Source organism: Hypomesus transpacificus, chromosome 18 (assembly GCF_021917145.1).
Source record: "Hypomesus transpacificus isolate Combined female chromosome 18, fHypTra1, whole genome shotgun sequence".
Lineage (NCBI taxonomy): Eukaryota > Metazoa > Chordata > Actinopteri > Osmeriformes > Osmeridae > Hypomesus > Hypomesus transpacificus.
The window spans coordinates 12,738,227-12,759,789 of NC_061077.1; the positions used below are offsets into that span (position 1 = coordinate 12,738,227).

A 21,563-nucleotide genomic window follows, 5' to 3' on the forward strand; every position below is an offset into this window, starting at 1 on the left:
TTACAGGAATCATTAAAGAGGACAAGAGATAATGTCTCCGTGACTATACGAAAGCAAGAGGCTTTGAGACAAATTGCGTATCATCAGTGTGTGTCTCAAACAGTCTGCGCAGTCTAATGATTTGCGGAAGGGGTTGAGTTGCAGGTGAAAGTGTGTCACTGTCCCCCACGGCACTCGCTGACTGTCTGACAAAATGCACTCTATACGAATCCCAAAAAGGCTTGGATCACACTGTGACCAGTCCATGGGGTACATGTGTTGCTGTGCACAACCAGTGAATTGATCCACAGTCTATATATCAGTATGTTTGTCTTCAAAAGCACATAGAATACATGTTACTTTATCTTTCTCTACTAGACTGTGTGTCTCTGGGGTAAACGTTTCCCAAATCAATCCCTCTTTTCTGTTTATCAACACAGTATGACCTTACAAGTTCTGGCGAGTGCTTCTGAGTGCTGCCGTCAAACCAGCATCACTTAACTTTCCCTGACAAGAAGAAACTGTACAGGCAGGGTCGATTTTCCTTCACAGGGCTGTCTACCGGCCCGAACAACACAGGTTAGTGCCGAGAGGAGGAAGGTTCTAGACCCCTCGTGCGCGCGGAGGGAGGGGCTGGACGATGAGCTGCGACTCCCTGCCCTCGTGTCAAACATGGAGGCATGTCCAGGGCTGGGCTTCTGATCAAAAGATGAGAGACGTAACACATAACGACAAGTGCAGGGGAGCGGCCTTAATCAGACTCAACTCTCTCCCTCCCCCCCACCCCCCACCCCGCCCAAAAAATAACATTTCATATGAACAAACACCCCACACGTCTGCCATGAAGACTCATGCAAGCCAAAAGATTTCATCTGACATTAAAGCGAGGGGAAGGAAGCAGACATCTAAGAGTTGGGAGATGGAAATAAAGTCATTATTAGTTTTTATTTCAGGGCCCCAACCCACCCCCCATCCCCCCCTCCCCTCCTCCTCCTGCCTCTCAGCGGCTGTCCCTCCTCCACATCAGGATGGGAGTATATGGCTGTGTGAATGGCTGGGTTTCCTGTCAAGCCGCCGTACAGAAAACGAGATCTTTCCTGCCCCCGGGCTCGTCTACCCCTGCTCGCTTTGTTCTCGCTGTTTGTTGGGGGGGGGGGGGGCCTGCGCTCCACTGGCACCTGGGCCTCACCGTCGTCAGGCGACAGAATCACGGCTCGGCCCCTTCAGGGAGCGTCGCTTGTGCCCAGAATGCTCTACCTCTGGTTGCTAGTCTCCATACAGAGTCGTGTAGAATATCCAGCTGAGATTTTCTTGATTGAGAATCGTTATTACTGGCTGAATGAACGGGCGGGAAGACCTTTGACTGTTGCCATTGCTGCTGGCTTTGACATTTCAATCCAGTGTTTATCTGGACTGTCCTAAAGCTGAATAGACACTTTGCAGGATCCACTTCCTTTGACAGAGGCCATCGGGAAGGGAGGGAGGAGGAGGGGGCGGGGCGGTCAAGGAGCTGACCCCCCCCGCCTCCCCCCTTCTCTAAAAAACCCCCACCACCACCAGTTCTCTTGACTGTCTCTCACCCCTGCTATCAGGGCAGGAAGAGGCAGGGTGGTGCGTTTGACGGGGGCACCAGAGCTCTGGAGCTGGATGATTTCTAGCCCTCCCAGCGACGACACATGGTCAGCCTTTTGTGTGTGCCTCGCCGACCGGGGGGGAAAGCTCCCTGCCCTTCACCTGAAAGAACACAGTTACATCACATGGATCATAAACACGAGGATGCGTGTACACGGCGTGTGTACGTAAACATATGTTAAGTCCAGGTTTTGGTGCACTTTCCTCCGCTGGCTGTGAGATATGGACTCCTGGTATATGGGGGGATAAAGAGAAAGAAAAGAGACATTTTTCACAAGGGCTTTGGTCTCTTCTGGGACTAAGGCGATGGTGTGGGGGTGGACAATAGCAGACCAGGGTGGAACTTCCTGGCACCAGACAAGCAGGTCAGAGGTTAGCTAGAGCTCTATACCTCTGATACTGTACCTGCTTCCAGATTGAGATACCCCTCCAAGCATTCAGAGCCATCAGCTTGTGTCACTAGGTTACTTAGCCAAACACAGAGTCATGGTCACGACTGAGTAAAGACTGTTTTAGACTTGCCCAGGTCGTGGGTCTGGGCCGGGAGAACGAGGGGGAAAAGGCCTGTGATTCAGTGTGAAGCGAGTGTGCCGTGAGTGTGCAATGGAGAGGGGGGTGGGGGTGGCACATGGACAGTGTGACCCGTTATCAGTTGATTAGCAAGAAGGTCTCGCCTTTTCCTGTGAGTGGCTCTCGTTGTGCCAACGTCCAACGGCGGGAATAATAGCCCCCTAATGCACTTTGGCAAGCACATCAAACAGCCGTATGTCAGGGAAGCTAATCTGCGCCCCCCCCCCCCCCCTCCGCTCATTCGTGTGTTTTGACAATAAAGATTATTATAGCCTATCTCATCCCCTTACAGGGGGCCTGTGTCTCCTGCTTCGTCTAGCATACCCTGGACAACCAGTCAAACACTGGGTGTTAACTAGGCTCTACTCTTACGACACTTTATAAACCACATGGTGCCACTTTTGGGGGTGGTGCCATTCGAATGCCTCAGTTGGAACCGAGGTTAGGTCCGAGGTCCGTCGCCAAGCACATGGTGAGAGCTTTGAGTGACACCAAATGCAATAGGCAGGGTCTAGTAGGTCAAAACGCTAAAGATGGGATACAGTAGCACTATATCTGGCTGATACAATAAACGAGGGATGATATTTTACGAAATAATTTTGTTGTCCAGGTGTAGAACTTACATAGCTTAACTCTGTCCTGTTTATTTACATATAAGAGAATTTAAGGCGGGAAACGATGAACGGACACGTTGAGTGGTGCCCAGGGCATGGTGCTTTGGGAACACAAACGTAAAGACGGAAAATGGTTGTGTGACCTTTGTTGGAAATTGGTGTCATCAATTGTGTATTCATTCAGCAATATCTTAACACGGTTTCATACTGTATTTGGAGCCATGACAATGCAGTTAATCACTTACACGAGGCACCAAGTGTATATGTAAACTGTCTTGCTTAAATAAATGATAACAGTACATTTGGCATACAGCCATTCATGCTGTCAATGTAAATATACACGGTAGTGCCATAACCTAAAATGAAAACATCCCCAGTTAATGTCTGATAAAAGACGTGGAAATCAATGGCTTGATTGATGGGATGCTGCAGACTGTGGGTTTCTATGATTCCAGGAATGTGTGCGTGTGTCTGTCCTTGGCTCTATTCCCTCGCTAACTGAACTGAGTAGTCTGAAGTGGAAGTGCGGCAGATGCAGAGTTCAAACTGACGGGGTTGGAGGGGTCATATTTATTTCATAAGTCTTTAGTACCAAAACATTTCAGTTTTTCAGACACATTCATAATTGAACGCGTCAGTATGGCTCGATGTCATAGGAGTGAATATCAGGCAGGCGAATCTCGTTACTGTTAAACATTTTCAAATTCCAAACAAGATGTGTCTTTTGAATAATTAATAGAAACTTTTAGGGGACCTCCAAGGTCATTTTGAAGTCTGCATGGGCAGGTTTGAGACTCAGGCCCCAAGGATGTGCAGTTTTAGACAAATAAACCCCCCTTCAAATATAGTCGGGGTTTGCCGCCTAGAGTTTGGCACATTTTGTCAGTTTGACGGGTTGCTAATTCTTCTAGTTACAGTATGATATATTGGACACTGCACTAGTGAAACATTAATTTCTAACAACATTTTGACCACTTGGCTCAAAATGGGAAACTTAAAATCAACAAAGCCGCAACAGTGTGTTGCACTTATCTCTCACTTTGTTACTCTCCCCACAACAGATAGTTCTCTCGCTAGACTTCACTTCCACTTGACACACACACACACACAAATCCATGCCTCTACAATGTGTGCCCTCATCCCACAGGGTCAACCACGGGACTGATATGTAAGTAGCGTTCCGGGAACAATTGGTCTTACTCCCTTTTAGCAGAGGAAAAGAAACACAAAACAAGGCAGAAATGTAATGACTTCAATTTGAACATCTAACGAAAGAAAATAAGAAAAGAAATGCAAACAAAAATCAAGAGGGGGGAAGAATTAATCACCCCCCCCCCCTCCCCAAATCTTCTTTTGACTTTGGGAGGAAAAATGGCAGAGGAAATGAATAATAGGCGAGGAAAACGGATGGAAGAAAGGGAGGCGGGCAGGGGTGGGTGGGTGGAAGCGGGGGTGAAGGAGAGAAAGCGTCGCCTCGGCTCCTGATTTGGACGGTTTATCTAGCGGTAGCATCCGAGCGGGGGAGAGCGGGAAAGCGTAGGCTACGGCCGCGGCGGCGTCACGACAGCCTCCTGGTGACAGACACGCCAAAACACGGCTTTCTTCTGGGCCTGATTAAAGAAGGGCAGCGAGGGGTGGAGAGACAGGGTGGACAGACACGCACCCTCACTCACACTCAAACACACTCACACACATCCACCGGGAATAGGGATGGGCTGAAACCAAAACAGCCATCTCGAGTCAAAGACCACCATACAACGTAACACTTTGTCGGACGTACGCAGGACAAACGACAGGACAGTGTTTAGAAAAAAAACTAGTGAAATTGATTTATTGTCCTGTTTAAAAGTAAACCATAAAAACGTTATTTCCCTGAGGAAATTCCCAAGAATGACTTCTCAAGACATGCCTTTGTAAGTTCGACTGACTAATTAGGAGCTTCTACAGACATGTTCACAAAAAGGCCCCTGAGTCACCTATAACAGGGAACATCCATCACCCCCCCCCCCCACCCCCCTCCATTGTTCACCTACCCACATTCAACCTTTCTGCTCCCCAAAACCAGCGCATGATGGCTGACCAGTGAGAGGTAAATGTTTAGGCAAAACGGTGAGTTTGGGAGATACTGTACCCTGCTGGTGACATGGGAAAACAACTGGATCACCCAGATCCTCATCATTGCTGATGCAGCAAAGGGAGGAGGATGACGAGGGAACACTCTCTCTACACACGTTACACAAGGTCCAAACGAAGCTACTAAGACAACTGTCACTGCAATGGCAGCATAATGGAACACTCTTGGAATGGTTCGTGGAGAGTAATAGTCAAGTAGTTTGATAACGGATAACGGCTCATTTAAGAAATAAATATAACTGGATAATAAAAGGCTTTGACACTACTTGACTATATAATTGTTCTATATAAGAGAAAATAGCATGGAATTTCACTGAAGAACAAATCTATCAACCAGCTGACTAACTCTCTTTTGTAAACTGTATTGCACTTTAAATGTATTCACTCAAACTCAAAAACAATTCACAGTAATTGGTCTTAAAAGGCTAAGAACTCACATGCCGCCAGTGAATGTCACTTGACAGTCAAATCGAATTTGAAAAAGGACCCCAAATAAATTATCCCTGTGTCATGAATAGAAAAATGACACATTACTGTAACTACCAACAGGCAAAATATTAGATGTATATCTCAAGTTTGTTCAGTTTCATGTAGCCATTACTAACTATTTACAATAGATTTAACCACAGCAAACTTGATTGGTTTATTGCTAAATTTAAGATTACTGCTGGCTGGAAATGTTGAATGTGGAAATGAAAGACAAATTTCCAAAACACAAATCCAGAATAACTCAGGGGGGAAGCTGAGTATGTTGTTGAAGGTGTGTATCAGCAGCAACAGTTAAATCGCCCCCCCACACACACACACACTTCCCTGCCCCTCCCACAGGTCCTGGCTAACCATCGAGGATGCGAGGCGAGAACAGTCAAGCACCGAATCTCCGCCTCCCCAATCAGAAACATCCTCTCATTAGTTAAAAACACCAGTGCAGATGAGAGTCCCAAACAAACAGGGAAGTGAGATTCACTAGGCCGAAGCCCTAAAATAGTAGGTAGAGGGAGAGAGACAGAGAGACAGAGCGAGAGAGAGAGGGAATGGGCAAGATGCACAGAGAGATGACTCGCTCAACTCCAGGGCAGGAGGAGGAAACGGGGTCGACGCCGCCACCGTGATGTCATCTCCCCAAATAGCTCGGCTGCACGCTTTTGAGTGAGGGGGGGGACGGGGGTTCACATCCACCCAGGAGAAGGTTCACAGTCAAGAACAAACAACACAAAGAACTCAAAAAGGATCCCTTTCGCGTCTGTGTTCCAGTTGTGTTTATGGTTCAGGTTAGGGCACTCTCTGACAGCGACCTTGCAGTCAAAGAACCCAGAGATGGCCCGCCCCTCCTCAGCTCAACCTGGACGGGGACACGATGCTCATTGGCCAAACTGCACGTCTTCCATTCTCCACTCCCGTTTTGGTTACCCAGGGTCACGGGCAGGCTGGGAAGGCTAGGCAGTGAGGTGCCTTTGGTCCAATGAGAAAGCCTCTCCAGGAGGCTGAGGTGCCGGGAAGAGGCGGAGCCACGGAGAGGTGGCACCGGGGAAGGGGAGGGGCCGTCACTGGATCTTAGAGAGCCCATTGGCCAGGAGGAGCTTGAAGGGGACGGTGGATCTGGACACGGTCTGGGGCAGCCTGTGGAGACCTGCAGGAGTCAAACAAGAGCAGCGTTTACTCACAGGTTTAAAAGGTGGGGGGCCAAACTGCAGCCAATGATAACTATTAGCGCTCCCCGATGGAAACAATGAAAGCAAAGACAAAAGAAAAGAGAGTTTGAGTCGAAAAGAAAGACCATTAATCACAGAACAAAAGCCAGCGGGGAGGCAGAAGGAACATGAGCAGGAGAGCCCAGAGTGAAGCTGATATTATCAGAGCCCGTGAAGGAAGGGGAGCGCGTGCGTGTGTTGATACGTGCAAGTGTGAGACTGTGTGTGCAGCTAGAGTATGAGCGTAAGCCTGTGTGAGTGTGTGTGCACGAGTGGAAGTGTGTGCGGCGCTTATTCCACTGCCCAGAGCCCTTGTTTGTGTTGGGCGGAGGGTGTGTGTGTGTGTGGGTGTGCTCCGTGGGGTCCCGGCGGCCCCTGGGAGGGGGGGGGGGATGACGACGACCTGCTCTCCCCTTTTGCTTTCCTGAGAGGATTGTATGCTTTCTATCTGAGGAAAGGAGACCAGCCCATAGAGAAACACCGAGCTGGACCCACACTGCCCACCAGCTGTGGGAACCACACTCCATCCCAGAGCGAGGGGGTCAGCACATGGAACACATCCCTTTTCACACACACACACACACACACACAGTGGTGGCGGCGTGGCGGACTGACCAAAGGCCCTGATGAGCTCCCTCTGTACAGCCCAGGTGAGCGTGTTGATGAGGCAGGCCGACGTGACTCCAGCGAACAGCATGTTGTACAGGAACACGATGTAGAAGTTCCCCAGCCAGTTGTAGCGCCCAAAATCCCCCAGCAGGTCGAAGCGGGTGATCCCTGAGAGGAGATCCAAAAATCCCTTTGAGTGAGTTTTACGACGACCGCTCGTCCATGCGACCATGCGGTCGCAGGGATCGCAGTGGACGGAACACAAGTACCCTCTTGTGGTAGAATGTGGTATGACACCCGGGGGCCCACTGAAAACGGACCTCTAGGGCCTTGATTGTCACAGGGTTTATGCATGAGGACACGGCTGCGAGGACGACAGTGGAAAATGATGGATGATGATATTGCCTGACTGAGTGTGTGTGTGCACACACTTACCAAGAGTGCGGGAGAAGACAGGAAGAGCTGAGCTCAGAACCAGGAGAGACACACAGTTCCCGATGATCTGATGAGATGAATTCAAGGTTAAAAAGTTTGAACACAAGCTGGGGGGGGGACAGGGGGAACGAAAAAAACGACCCCCCCCCAGACAGGAAGTGAGTGTGCCAGCAGGTGCGGCGCTGCGAGGCACCTGTGTGAGGTTGGTGTCCTGGGCGCGAGGCAGCAGGCCGTGGAAGAGCGACGTGCTGTAGAAGCCCACCACCGACGCCACCATCAGGTAGAGGATGAGCAGCACCTGCATCGCCGCCCCCAGGGAGCCAAACATGGAGAAGGAGGCCGTGCCCAGACGGGGGTCCTGGAGCGCACACACACACACACACACACACACACACACACACACACAGCTGTAGTCAGCCCAAAGGCACAAGCCATGCACCGCTGGGTCCAGCAGCTAACAGACACGGCCATCGACCGGGTCGAAAAATCGGGAACTTCGTCCAGGAATGCCAACGCAACAGTGTGCTGTTCAACGGGGAGTCTCCTCACCTCCATTCCTTTGGGCATGGCCGTCTCGTCCAAAAGAAGCTCCAGCACATTGAAACACACCATCAGCACACACATCACCTGAGGAGGAGGAGGGGGGGGAGGGGGAGACAGTACTGTGGTTAATACTCTGGTTCCTGCTCTGCTGGTGCGGTGGCCCGGGTAACGGTGTCCAGGCGAAGGTGGTTACCGTCAGCGCCAGGAGCAGCAGCATGGCCAGCGGGTAGCCCAGGTTGCGTTGCCACGGCGACGCTCTCTGACGCATTTCTACGGGGCAAAATTGGGGGGGGGGGGGGAAAGATACGGGGATGAGGACAGAAACGTATCTGAGGGATGGAGGACGGGTGCAGGAGGACGTGGGGGGGGTGCAGGAGAGAGGCGTGGGACGCTCCCGTTCCCACGCCTCAGAGTGAGGCGAGGCGAGCGTTTGGCCGAGGCCGTCCCGGCGTTCTCACCCAGGGCGATGCGCTTGGCCTGGACGCTGAGGAACTGCCTCCGCACCGCCTCCACATTCAGGCCGATCCAGCAAGACGTAGCTCCACCTGCCACACACACACACACACACAGTCAACGACGACAGGAGCAGACAATATTCCACCATATGTTCCGTGACAACAAGGAAGGCGCCGTCTTGGTTTGCGTTGTTCTGATGGTTCGCGTGTCCTCTCACCGTTGAGTTTTCTGGAAAGCGAAGCCTCCTCGAACGTCGAGCAGCTGGTGGTCTCCTCGAGGTTCTCCAGCAGCTGACGAGGACACGAGGCGAGAGGAAGGGAGAGCGACAGGTTAGTGACCTCACGTGGCTGTCTACGTCCACGTGTGGAGATGACGTCGATATAAATCGGCTTGTCACTCACCCGTGGTTTGACCAATAGACTGCCGGTGACGCTGAACATGCGCGACAGGCCGAAGGGAGTGCACACTGGAGGGAAAGGAGAGAGAGAGACAGAGAGAGAGACAGAGACAGAGAGAGCGAGAGGGGGGGATGGCGTCAAAACAGGAAGTACCAACAGAGCGAGTCCAGACAGATAACACGTGGATCATTGAGGATGGATCGGTGAGTGGACTTACCCAAGAGAAGCAGCACTCCAAAGAGGGAGATGCCAGAGTACAGGTAGGGCAGGTAGTACTCCCACAGATCTGGCACAAACAAGAGGACTAATAAGATCGAGATAGCGTAGGTCTCTTCAACCAAAACGACCCCGTTTAGTGATATGGGCTTACATGCATAGAACAACGTCATCTAAGCAGTAAAAAGAGCCAACGTTTACAGAGCAGTGAATGAATCGAGGGTATTCCCTAGCGTGGGGAGTAGGAGTGTGTGGGGTGAGGCTAGCCCAGACTGGGGCTGGACCTGGTCCTGCCCGCTCACCGTAGAGGCTCTCCCTGGCGGTGTGGTGGTGGAGGGCAGCCGATGCCACCCACACCATGCCCAGCACCAGCAGGGTGAGGAGCAGGAGCACCACAGCCGTCTCGTACACACGGGCCATCACTCCCTGAGCACATACACACACAGGAATGTAATCAATCACTATGACGACAGTATACTTCAGTAGCTTTGGTTCAACAGCTTCAATGGTGTTTTTTTGGTATTTAAATGGTTAAAACGGGCCTTTTAAAAGCTAGGCGTGGGCACGAACGGACCAAGGCGTACCTTCTTACAGCCCACAAAGCCCTCCGACTCGGTGAAGAAGTATGCGAAGGGCATGAGGAAGACGAGGGAGAGGTTGGAGAAGAGGAAGACTAGGTTCCACAAGCCTGATGGAGAAACGACAGGGGAGGAGAGCAAAATCAGACCCAGATTATCGCTTGTATTTCATAATAGTTCCGATATTTCTTGAAGGTACTACATATCCTTCTAACATCCATTCACATCACAACACTCTGGAGACCAGAAAACAGCCATAGGGAACGACACTGGCTTCAGAATTGATCGTCGGGTAGTGCAGTGGGTTGGACTACATTGATTCTAGCAAGTCATTATCATTGTGCGGGTCACCCATGCATATCATTTTTCCATGACATTGTTTGATGGCCTCGTCTGTATGGAGATCCAAGGGACATTGTGTGGGACAAAGCCGAGTGTGTGTGTAGGTGTGTGTGTGCGTTAGCGGCGGGCCGTCCTACCGTGGATGAGCGAGCCGTTGAGCCACTGCATGTAGTAGCTTTGGGGGAAGGTGAGGAGCACCTCGTTGGACAGGATAGAGATAGGCAGCAGAAGCACAGCACACACTGCCACAGACAGGGTGAACGTACACAGCCATAGCCTGCAGGAGAGGAGGGGGGAGACAGGGCTCAGACCTTCTATCAAGTTCAAGTGAAGAAACGTAAAAACTTTTTATTTTTTCCTAATCTTATCCCGATCTTTCCTCTTTGTACTTGCTGATCTGGGTTCTGTACAAGCGAACCCGTATCTTTGTTTTGGGGTTAGGGTCAGTGGTCACACATGTTAAATAGGTTTGTCGTGTTTTTGGATACAGCTAGGCTTCTTGTGGGTGGTTAAGATCATATATGATGCAAACTGTACCAAAGCATATCTTTATGAGCAGTTATCAGTCGTGTCAGTCCAAGTAGCTCAGTGTAATCTTTCCCCCTGTGTACTTGTACACGTCTTTGTTTGTGCACCAGAAACTTCTCATCCACACGTAAATGTCCTAAAGGCTCATGTCTGCTCTTCCATCTATTCGATTGTTGGTTGTTGTACCAGACATTGACCTCCATAAATGACACCGTCATAACATACAGTACATGTGTTCTGTATCTTTACTGGATCCATGTTTGTGATCCACTGTTGAGGGCTAACGTGTCAGGGCAAAGGGCATTCAGACAAGCAGAGAGAGGCCAATAAAACTACAGCCAAATATCCACTATCAGATACTAGCCAAGACTCCCATACTGACATCTAATCCCATTCTAACCAAGCAGGGTGAGTTAGTGAGCCAGCCGACATGTAGACTCCCGCTGGGTCAGTAAATCCTTTGGCTTTTTGACTTACGCAATTTTGTTGACCGTAGCATCTTCGATGTCATCTGGGGGGGGGGGACCAGAAACAGATAAACAGATGACGTGAGGACAAAAGTGACACGTTCATTTATGACAGACAGCTTCAACACTAAAGTCTTGACAGGACTATTTTTATATTGACAAAAGGAACTGGAGGAATTTAGACCTGTAGGGAAGGGGGGGAGGGGCTGATAAAAAAGATAAAATGTGAAAGACGGATCCATGTGGGTTGTGGTTTTGCTTCAGGCGAGAGCACAGCGCTCCGGCCCGGTTCTGAGAGGTTCATCTAAATAAATCTCACTGGCCACAGAATAGTAGAAATGTGTACTCTACGTGCAAGACCTTCTCAGAAAGAGGGTTGGGCGGGGTTCAGGGAAATTAATACACTATTGTCAAACTTTGGCAAAGACGTCCTGCGAAAACGTTCCTGCTGTACACATACTTGAAATTAATACAAAGAAGGTTTGAAGAAGATACGTATACATGAGGAATATTTACCACATGAATGAATGATGCATCAGTAACCATTGAGCTAGTACCGGGCAAACAGATGAAAGCACTACACAAACAAATCTGTCAACATCCAGAAAACCAGATGAGCTAGCTAGCTTTTTACCAGTGAAACTCCCACTAGGCTGCTAGGTACAAACTGTTCTGTTGCCCGAGGAGGGCATGTGTTGGAAACAACACTGTACGAGCTAAACCCTGAGCAGGCTTTGCAGACTGCCTTTCCAAAACTCAATAAACACATGAGCTGGCCGGCCCACAGTCACAGTGTCTGTCGAGCCAGAGAGAGAGGCTAGTCTGTTAGCGGAGCAGCAGCTGCTTTCAATAACTTATTGAACTGATTGCATAACTTCTGCCTCAATTGCACCGCGACACTTACCGACGTAAGATTCTTAATCCGTAATGAGGTAACACAGTCCAATAGTCTGAGTCACTGTTTTAAATGAATTGAGAATGTGTACCGTTACCTATCCAAGCAGAAATAATCTTTTAAATGTGTTGTTGGGTAAAAGACTAAGCCATATGGCTTTTTAGGAGGCTACCCACCAAAATGTATTTGTTATTCAGCACACACACAATGAAGGAAGAAATACTGCCACAAAACTAAACTCGCTGCTGGAATTTACCCACAGCATGTTATGCATCCAAGATGAACAGCAGTAGTCTGTTTGTGTTGCAGCAGTAGGGCCTCAGGCTGAATGCAAGGTAAGGGGGGAGGTGACTTCCAAGGAACAGGCATTCTTCCGGTCCCTTCTGTAGGCCCTGACAAACATGTGCACACTCACACTTCACATCTCTATGAGGGGCACTGAGGTGGGGGTTATGCAACCACTGGAACTCCCTCCACCATATCATTTGGAGCATAGTGTTCTGGACAAGCTCCAGGCCTGATGATTGATAGCCTGTTGTTACACCTGGATATCACACAAGGTTTTTTATTTATTTTTTTTTTATTTATTTTTTACATTTGAAGTTGGGTAAAGATTCATGAATTGTCCTTATTCTGTAGCCTACCACTTGTAGAATCGTCCCCAAACTTTACAAGACACCTCGAGAACCTCGATTGAGTTTCTGCTGCTGTGTTTTCTACAGCACAGGAGACAAAGTCTGCTGCAGAGTGAGAACATTCCAGAAAGGCAAAGTCATCAGCTAGCTTTTCAACATTGCTCGATCTAGCTCTTTGGGATCACTTCGGTTTCTGTTTGGGGATAGTTTTATTTTTTGTCTGAGCTTGTCGGGACTTTCTGTACAATCCCAGGGCCTGTTTCAGCTTCAACACCACGTATGGTATTATTATGTCGAGAAATGTGACCATAACTTTGCAGTTAGCACGGTTGGATGGGACTGTAATCTGGGATTTGGGACTACCCTGATATTTGCAGATTGATATCAATACTTACCAGTGACAAAGTCAGCATTCTTCTTGAAGTGAGTGAGAATGAGGTAGGACACCATGTAGAGGCATGTGAACAGGAGGACACAGATCTAAATGGGGAGAGACAGAGACACAGAGAGAGAGAGACAGAAAGACAGAGAGAGAAACAGTTAGTTTAACAAGGTCATGGCTGTACTGTGTCTGTGTTTTGACCTCACAGACCAGCTCTTCCTGTGGGACCAGATATGCAGACCACATAACCCTAGTACTAGAGTACTGTTCCAGGAAGTACATTTTAGTAATTTAGCAGACGCTCTTATCCAGAGCGACTTACACTAAGTACAGGGACATTCCCCCGAGGCAAGTCGGGTGAAGTGCCTTGCCCAAGGACACAACATCCTTAGGCACGGCCAGTAATAAAACCGGCAACCTTCTGACTAATAGCCTGATTCCCTAACCGCTCAGCCATCTGACCCCTGGATCACATAACCCTGGTACTAGACTATTGTTCCAGGATCACATAACCTCGGTACTCGAGTACTGTCCCAGGATAACATAGCCTTGGTACTAGAGTACTGTCTCAGGATCCAAGTTATGTTTTAAAGGTCAAATTTTGCCATGTAAAAAGACAAGAAAAAAGGAGACACACCTCACAAAGACAAAAGATAAATAAACAAAGGATATCTGGTTTGTGATTAGGGAGTTCTGAACAGACAGTACTCAATCCTCCCTGCCATGCAGAGCTGGGCTCTTTATCTGATTGGCTGTCACAAGGTGATAGCACAGCCCTGCGTCTCTAGCGCTCCTCGGTCAACAGCCATGTGACGTAACGGGCTTATCTGGGAGGCAGGGAGAAGAGGGGTCTGGCTGGATTGGTGGCACAGATACTGGAGGAGACGACCCCATGGAGCAGCGTAGGAGACTCTTGGGTGGGAAGGGTGGGAGGCACAGAGAGACAACGCTGACCCAACAGACTGGGACAGACGAGCACGCTTGCATAACGGTGAACTCGTCGAGGTGGCACCTTTTTATTTCCCCAAAAACGGCAAACGCGTAGGCCCAATCAAACGCCGATCCTAGAGCGTACACTACTCACCTGTAAGAAGGAACACACAAACTAAACGATGGCAGTAGCCGTCGAGGGATTGTGAAGACGCGTGGCTGACAAGGTCAAAACGGACAGATGGGGTCGGAGGAGATTACCCCTTCATCCAGACAAAGGGGGAGACACGGGGTGAGAGTGGGGATTAAGAGGGGAGGAGAGGAAAAGAAAGGGCAGACTAAACCAAGACACGTCAATATACTGTCTGTGCGGGCAGACAGGCCCCGACAAGAGATAACACTGAGAGCCGTCAAACAGCAGTCTGTGGTCTACGTGGTTTGGCTGTCGGACCGAATATAACACGTTGGTGTGTTATCGAAACATTAACACAATAAGTGAAAGAGTGGCTCATCCTTCTTTGACACAGAGAGCAAGGCCATGGTCAACCTAGGATATAAACCTTATATGTAAGATGGTGAGTTTATTGCATTCTGGAATCTAGTGTCAAGACAAGATGTCATTTGAGATTTTAATTCATTACTGTATTCCGTCACTTCCTAAGGACCTTTTGTTTGCTTCTAGAACATGATGTTTCTGTGTGTCCTCCATTTTATTGGTCTCTATTCCAGAGTGACTTTGGAATGCAGGAGGTTTTCACAGTACCCTCATAATAGCCCCATTGAAACGTTAATCTAATCTGGCCTATATTGAACACATCATCATCCATGGCCGGTTCAACATAGTCGTGCTTTCATGTCAAAGTGAACCAAGTGGGAGCAACCCTCCGAACCACAACATGACCTGGAGAGGATCCTAGGTGGCGTAGCCGGCCAGCCAGCCGCCATGACGCTCCCTCAAGCTCAGAGGAAGAGCAAGAAGGGCGGCAGGATGCAGGAACTAACCCACCAGGTGAGAACAACAGCAGTCAACAATAGATGTGAAGAGGGCACCTCCGGGCGGGCGCCATGTGACAACGTGCTGCGGGGACTGCCGGATGCCGTGGCTTTCCTTTCAGGATACAAACTCAAGGACCTCTCGTTTCCCCCTCAGATAAATGACGGCCCTTTATATTACTCAAACCCTTGACGCTTAAATAGGTCTATATATTCTTTATGAGAAGTAACCATTCAGCAAAGCTGCAAGACTTGAAGTGGCCTATTACTTGACTATACCTTGATTTCTTTGCTCCCTTCTGTAACCATAACGGTGGGACCTGGGAGAGCTGTTCTGTAACAAACAGTTAGGCCTACAGAACTCCCACACACTACTCACACACTGCCTCTGACGTCTATTTAATAGACCTACGTTGTTTCCAAATACTGTATGCGCAGAGAATCTCTAACAATGGAACAGTAACAAAAGAGGAGTTAGATACAGACACCCCACCCCCACCCCTCTTCCATGGTGGACCCGGCAGTGTGACCCACTTGGAAATGACAACAATGTCAGACAATGACAGACAGTCAATGACAGAATATCAAACCTGCAACAGTATTTGGTTTTAAAGAATTTAGTGAATCAAGAGTTGCCTAGTTCAATAATCCTTAATCCAGTGCACACCTGATGAACAAATGTTCTTTAGATTTGGGGCTCTTTTGTTGACAAACATGTGGCTTGTCCACAGGAAATGGGAGCCTTCTGTAATACGGAGCGGATATTAAGCAAGAAACAATGATTACAAGTGGCAGCTCCCAAACAAAGATAAGCCTGTAATTATTTTAAAATCGGGGGTCTAACTATGGCAGTAAATCTGCGTACCCAAGTAAGAGACAGCTAGAAACAGAATGGGTGTCTGGCTGTCTCTGTGTAGTGTAGTTCATCTGGCTAACTCCAAGGCTAGCTGGTGTAACAGAATATCAGCATCTCAGCTGTGGGTTTTTGTCTGAGAAATTTAGGATGTACCGTTATATTCTGAAATATACTGGTGCTAGCATTCCTTGCCAGCAGAGAACCCCCTCCCCACATGACCTATAGATGACACTAGGCTTATGTAGACAAACTGACCTAGGTTGACCATTATCATACTAGAAGTGCAATAAATGTATTAACCTTATCTGTGTTGAGGGAATCCTATGGTCAAGCCTAGGGTCAGAAAACTCTGTAAGTTTCCACGTGCACGCGCACTCTGTCTCTGGGATCGATCATGTTGACAGCTGACATGCTGAGGAGGAGACTTCTCACCAATAAATGGTCTTACCTGAAGACTGGGGAGTTGGACAAACTTTGTATTGCGATCAGACTGTCTCCTTGCTGGCAAACATGAAACTATTGTACTTTCTTTGAATCCGACGACTGTGCATTACTTGAGAAATTATCCTAACAGTTTTTTTTTACTTGTGGACGTCTGAACACTGGCTCCAAAAATCCAAATTAAGACCTTCAAGTCTTTAAAGGGAACCAAAGTTGGTGAATTTGCTCTTCCCTTGCCTCCCTTACAAAGCTGTGGCCTAACATCTTTCCTGTCTTGCCGTACGCTTTGGGTTACTATCAGCTGCTGAAACATGAAATATACAGTCAGCATATTGTTCATCCCTAACAAGTACCATTCCAAAGAACCTCTACTACGCCGTGGCACATAGTGAAAAGAACATTAAAAAAAAAACTGAATTCCATTTCAATGACCTGACCTCCCTTGCAGAGCAATGTTGTTCCAACCCCAAAGAGCTAAGCATGTTGGGCTAAGCCGTCTCATTCGTTCACGCAACTCTGTTTACAAGTGTATTCCCTGACTGACTGCAGGGGTGACATGACCAGGTCAGTCTCACCTGTGAGCCTTATTAAAAACCCAGTGGACAGTGAAGAACTTGTGTGTGAAATGCAAACAACTGCTTGAGGACATCGACAGCATTATAGCTAAGCATGGAGCAGGAAGTACACCTACTGAGAGTACTGTACAAAGCTAGCAAAAAACATGTTTAAACAAACGTATTTAAGATATATGTCATCAAGTTATCATCAAAACAAGATGTGGGTGTGTACAGCGCAAACGCTGTACAAATTATCTATAGCTGTTATGGTACATGAAGTGCACACATGGGAATTGCTGTGATTCTCCGGGTTAAAGATTAATATCCTTGGCCGTGTTGTAACTAAAGCCAGTCAGGTCTGAAGTTCAGCATGAGCTTTCCACTCCATTCCAGATTCACATCAGTTCAGGTAAACCGATCCAACATAATTTATAAAAAGAATATCATAGCATTCCAAAAATGCAAACAGAGACAAAGACATCTGAACTGGACTTTTGAGTAGGGGGCTGAAAGTTATGTAATTTAGAGGCCTTTACAGGGCCCCAGGTGCAAGGCTGGGTCGTACCCAAGGAGGTTAGCTCAATATTACAGTCGTCCCCTCACCCTTGTTTCTGCAACATTCTTACCAAATGACCAGCTGCAGACACTTATAAAACCCAGCTATAAAGCGTTGTTTGTAGCTTACTACACAATGAGGACATACAACTAAGCACTCCCGATATCCATGCATTGAACAATTACAATAACATTCAATGATTTCCAAAACCATTGTTGATTTTATACAATAGCGTGGCGGTTTAGTATTGCTCACACTATAAAGACCAACAGCTACTTGATTCCATGTGTATCTAGAGTGACCAGATCCCAATTCACCAGATGTGGGACAAAGACAACGTTTGTGTGGGACAATGTGGGACAATGTGGGACAATGTGAGATATCAATGCATCGAGGCAGTCTAAAATAAAATACAATTTAAATAAACATTTCTATTCTTCCCCTTTGCTATAACGTTACTATGATTTGCCATTTGGTTGATTCAGCAGCACATAACAGCCTGCAAACAAAAAAGTAACAAATGTATTTAAATGCAACTTTCCCAATGGAGTTTTCATGCTGTTTCACAGTGCCCCTCAAGTTAACACTCCTGACTGTGTACAATCAAACAGAAAGACAAGGCTACAATTGTTCTTTCAAATATTGTCCTTTAATGTGCCTTTTCTCCAACAACAGAGAGCAACAACAACACAACCACATTTAAGTGTTTGCTCTAGTGAAACAATAAACTGAAGTACATACATTCAAGTAGAACATACACTGGATACATGGAGCACATAGGCTGATTATCTGAACATAACAAAACTTAATCAGTTCAGAATCACATAGAGATAAACTACACAAAATAAATGCATTTGAAAATGCTCTGCAGTTACTGGACCAAGTAATGCTACAAAAACGCACAAATTGGTATAGGCACTACATAAAATAATAAATAAAACCTGAAGTGCAAATCAATACTGGTCAGGAGGTAACACAAACTTAAATAAAATAATATGTTTTCATTTTTCAATAAAGTGTTTGCTCTAGAAAAAAATAAACTGAAGCACATACAGTATTCAAGTAGAACATGGAGCACATAGGCTGATTATCTGAACATAACTAAACTCACTCAGCTCAGAATCACATAGAGATAAACTACACAAAATAAATGTTCTACTTGAATACTGTATGTGCTTGAGTATATTTAACTAGAGCAAACACTTTAATGAAATATGTTTAGTTAATCATAGAAAAATACACAATTAATGCTATTCCAGCACCAAGGAGAGCACCTGGCTGAATTTTGTTTTCAGTTCTCTACATCACAGCAACAACTGCAGGCCCACACAGACGATGCACTCTCAGCACCACGGAAAGCACCTGCCAGCAAAACACAAGAATAGAGCATTGTTTTAAAATCTAGCACCACACTGGATCAGTGCTCACAATATTCTAAATTTATATAGACAATGTTTATCTTACCTTAGATGATCTTCTTGGCTTTATACTTCTTGCTTGAGCTTGCAGCTTCTAATAAGGCTTTCTGCTTAAGTGCATAACTGTAGAATTCCTTACAACTGTATTCAAAGTTGGTCTTGACTTGAATTTCACTCTTGATGAGCTCCACAGAGCAACGGTTCCTCTGGTCGGTCCAGGCTGCAGTCATCAGGGAAAACACTCTCTCTACAGATGCGTTGGTTATTGGGATGCTGAAGACAAAGGAGGCAACTGCAGTCAGGTTTGGTGTCTTCGTGCTTTTGAGAAAGGTCGACCACTTCTCCACAACAGGAGCTCTTCTCTGCACAATTTCCGGCTGGCGTGGCAGAGTCACACAGTACTCCTCGTAGAGTTCGTCCATGTCCAGTTTCCCCCCTATATGTAGGGCCTCCACGGCATCACTGAGCTGGGTGAATGTAAAGCTGTTCTTCAGTGACAAGCAGGCAACTTTCTTCTGATAGTTGGTGTTGTTGAAGTCATACCATTTTTCCAGGTAGTTGAGTGCTGTCTGGTAGAAGTTGGACATATCCTCTTTGATTGATGCTGCCTTTTGGTCCGGAAACTGTTGGACAATCGCACTGGTCTCCATTCCAAAGAAGGAATCGATCTGTCGCTGATTGAGCTTGGTCTTGAGGGTCTGCATGATGTCATAGAGCTCACAGATGGTCCCATCCTGTCCCTCCAACAGCAGCACAACGTCATGGAACACCTTGAGTATGTTGTTGAGGAAAGCCAGGTAGGCCTGCAGCTCAATGGGATGCCCCTCACCATCCTGATCTGATTTTAAGAGCTTCCACAGTACTTTTGGGCACTCACTCTCTCCCAGCGACAAGAAGTAGCTCTTGATAGCTGCCCAGCTGTTATGTAGCCTCTGGACAGCAGGCCACAGACTTAACCACCTTGTTGGTACATGTCGCCGTACAGCATGATAGTCTTCCTCCACAAAGGCGAACACTGCTTTTAATTCCTCTGTGCGCTTTGCTGAGACTGAAAAGTGGCTGAATATTTTGTTGACTACAGATTCAATGTCAATGTTCAGCATGTCTCCAGCATGCTTTGCACAGTTGTGCACTATGTGGGCCATACAGTTTGCCTTGATGATGCCACTATTTTCTGCCTTTAACTTTTGGTAAACCGAGTTGTTTTTCCCATAGTTCACACTAGCATTGTCTGCAGTGTAAGCTGAAATCATTTCCAGTTGCAGACCATTTTCCTCTAACTTGCTCTTTATCTGGTGGTGTATGGCAGCAGCTGACTCTTGGCTATCTTCATAAAAGTCCAGTATCTTAGTTTTCAAACCCAGCTCTGGTGTCCAATATCGTAACGACAGTGGGAAGAGTTTTGTAGTGCCATGATTAGATGCATCTGAAGCCACTGAAAAAAATGGCGTGTGGACTTTTCTATCACTTGGGAGCTCTTGAACCACTGGCATTTTTAATTCTCTCAAACAACTCTCTACAGAGGCAGGTGCAAGCACATCTGTTACTATGGATGCTGCCTTTGTACGACCACATGACATTTTCTTTGCAATCTCAGAGTCTGGAAACATGGTAGATGCTAGCTTATTACCACAGTCTTCTGACCTGTATGATAGTGAGTGTTTTACAGTGTGGTAAACACTAGTTAGTTCAGCTGCAGTTACCTTGTTGGCGTTTGACTCTTGTTTGGGTTTTAGCAGGAACGTATCCATAGACTGGCAAGACTCTTTTTGAGCAACACGTTTTTTATGTGCCTCGCACTGTTTGTGTCGTTTGACGTCGTATTCACCTCCGTGTGAAATGGAAAATTGACTTGAGCAAATTTCACACGACACTTTGCTAGAATCACTAGGCACTGGTTTCACCCAGGGATAGATAGTTTCCCAGTCTTTGTTAAAACTGCACTTCCTCTTCTTACCCGTGAGTGTCGTGTTTTCCTCCATGTCTGCTGCTTGCCGTTCTGACCTGATTTCTATTGTTTCGATTGGCGCGCTTAACTTCTTCCGCGTCATAGGTCCGCGTCCCAGACATGATGAAATAGCAAATAGCCATAGCCCATCTATGAAATAGCCTAGCCGAGTCTAGGCGCCCTCTGATGACAGCCCTCACGGCTGTCTACACACACAAACAACTGTTTGATAAAACACGTATTTCAAAATTTGGAGTCTGACTATCGGTAAGAATGCGGGACAACGTCTCAATTTGCGGGACGGGTGAAAAATGATAGAAATGCGGGACTGTCCCGCACAAAGCGGGACATCTGGTCACCCTATGTGTATCTAGTTGTAAACAAAACTTGTTACTGTCTACGTAAAAAACTCACACTGTTTTTATGAACTTACTATTGTCTCTCGAACACGGTTGTGGAAAAGTTGCTCTCTAACCGACACGTCGTCAGCATCCATCCTCCGCGACCATAACCTACTAATTAAAAAACCGTCAAATAGGGTCCGTCTGGCTAAAAACGATGTCAACTGAATTTAGAACAAACAGTTACTGTATCTTAAACGGTCCCGCATTGCTTTAGGTTAATGCGGTGATAGATGGACGATCTCCTTCATGTCACACTAAACTACCAAGACAACGGGAGCGAACCCTGAAGTGTAGCCTGCAATCAATGGTCACAGAGGGGGCGGAGACAGGGGAGGGTGGTTAAAGAAAGAGAGGTAG

General features: G+C 47.2%; 2 protein-coding genes across 3 annotated transcripts; both read right to left on the minus strand.

Annotated features, from left to right (window-relative positions):
- Positions 1–2,809: 2,809 nt before the first annotated feature.
- lmbr1l (limb development membrane protein 1-like) lies at positions 2,810–21,506 on the minus strand. Of its 2 annotated transcripts, XM_047040516.1 has the most exons (16): positions 21,236–21,506; positions 13,117–13,201; positions 11,202–11,235; positions 10,334–10,473; positions 9,861–9,964; positions 9,579–9,702; positions 9,278–9,346; positions 9,064–9,128; positions 8,880–8,952; positions 8,665–8,751; positions 8,400–8,476; positions 8,213–8,290; positions 7,857–8,021; positions 7,664–7,730; positions 7,235–7,396; positions 2,815–6,558 (listed from the first exon to the last, which is right to left on the minus strand). In XM_047040516.1, the coding sequence occupies exons 1-16, from the start codon at positions 21,296–21,298 to the stop codon at positions 6,473–6,475; spliced, it is 1,479 nt and encodes a 492-aa protein (XP_046896472.1). In that variant the 5' UTR covers positions 21,299–21,506; the 3' UTR covers positions 2,815–6,472. The 2 variants fall into 2 exon arrangements, with proteins under 2 accessions (XP_046896473.1, XP_046896472.1); XM_047040517.1 differs by lacking the exons at positions 11,202–11,235; positions 21,236–21,506 and having other exon boundaries at positions 2,810–6,558; positions 13,117–13,174.
- On the minus strand, positions 17,735–20,238 carry LOC124480871. The gene is made up of 2 exons (XM_047040518.1): positions 18,901–20,238; positions 17,735–18,798 (listed from the first exon to the last, which is right to left on the minus strand). Exon 1 carries the CDS (start codon positions 20,105–20,107, stop codon positions 18,902–18,904), a length of 1,206 nt encoding a protein of 401 aa, XP_046896474.1. The 5' UTR covers positions 20,108–20,238; the 3' UTR covers positions 17,735–18,798; position 18,901.
- Positions 21,507–21,563: the final 57 nt, after the last annotated feature.

Excerpts from the sequence above, each read along its gene's own strand:
- LOC124480871 (XM_047040518.1), bottom strand. The coding sequence starts at position 20,107 with ATGATTTCAGCTTACACTGCAGACAATGCTAGTGTGAACTATGGGAAA.
- lmbr1l (XM_047040516.1), bottom strand. The coding sequence starts at position 21,298 with ATGGATGCTGACGACGTGTCGGTTAGAGAGCAACTTTTCCACAACCGT. Across the intron at positions 8,477-8,664 it reads GGCCAAGCGCATCGCCCTGG|AAATGCGTCAGAGAGCGTCG; the intron begins GTGAGAACGCCG and ends TTTGCCCCGTAG. Across the intron at positions 6,559-7,234 it reads GGAGCTCATCAGGGCCTTTG|GTCTCCACAGGCTGCCCCAG; the intron begins GTCAGTCCGCCA and ends TGACTCCTGCAG.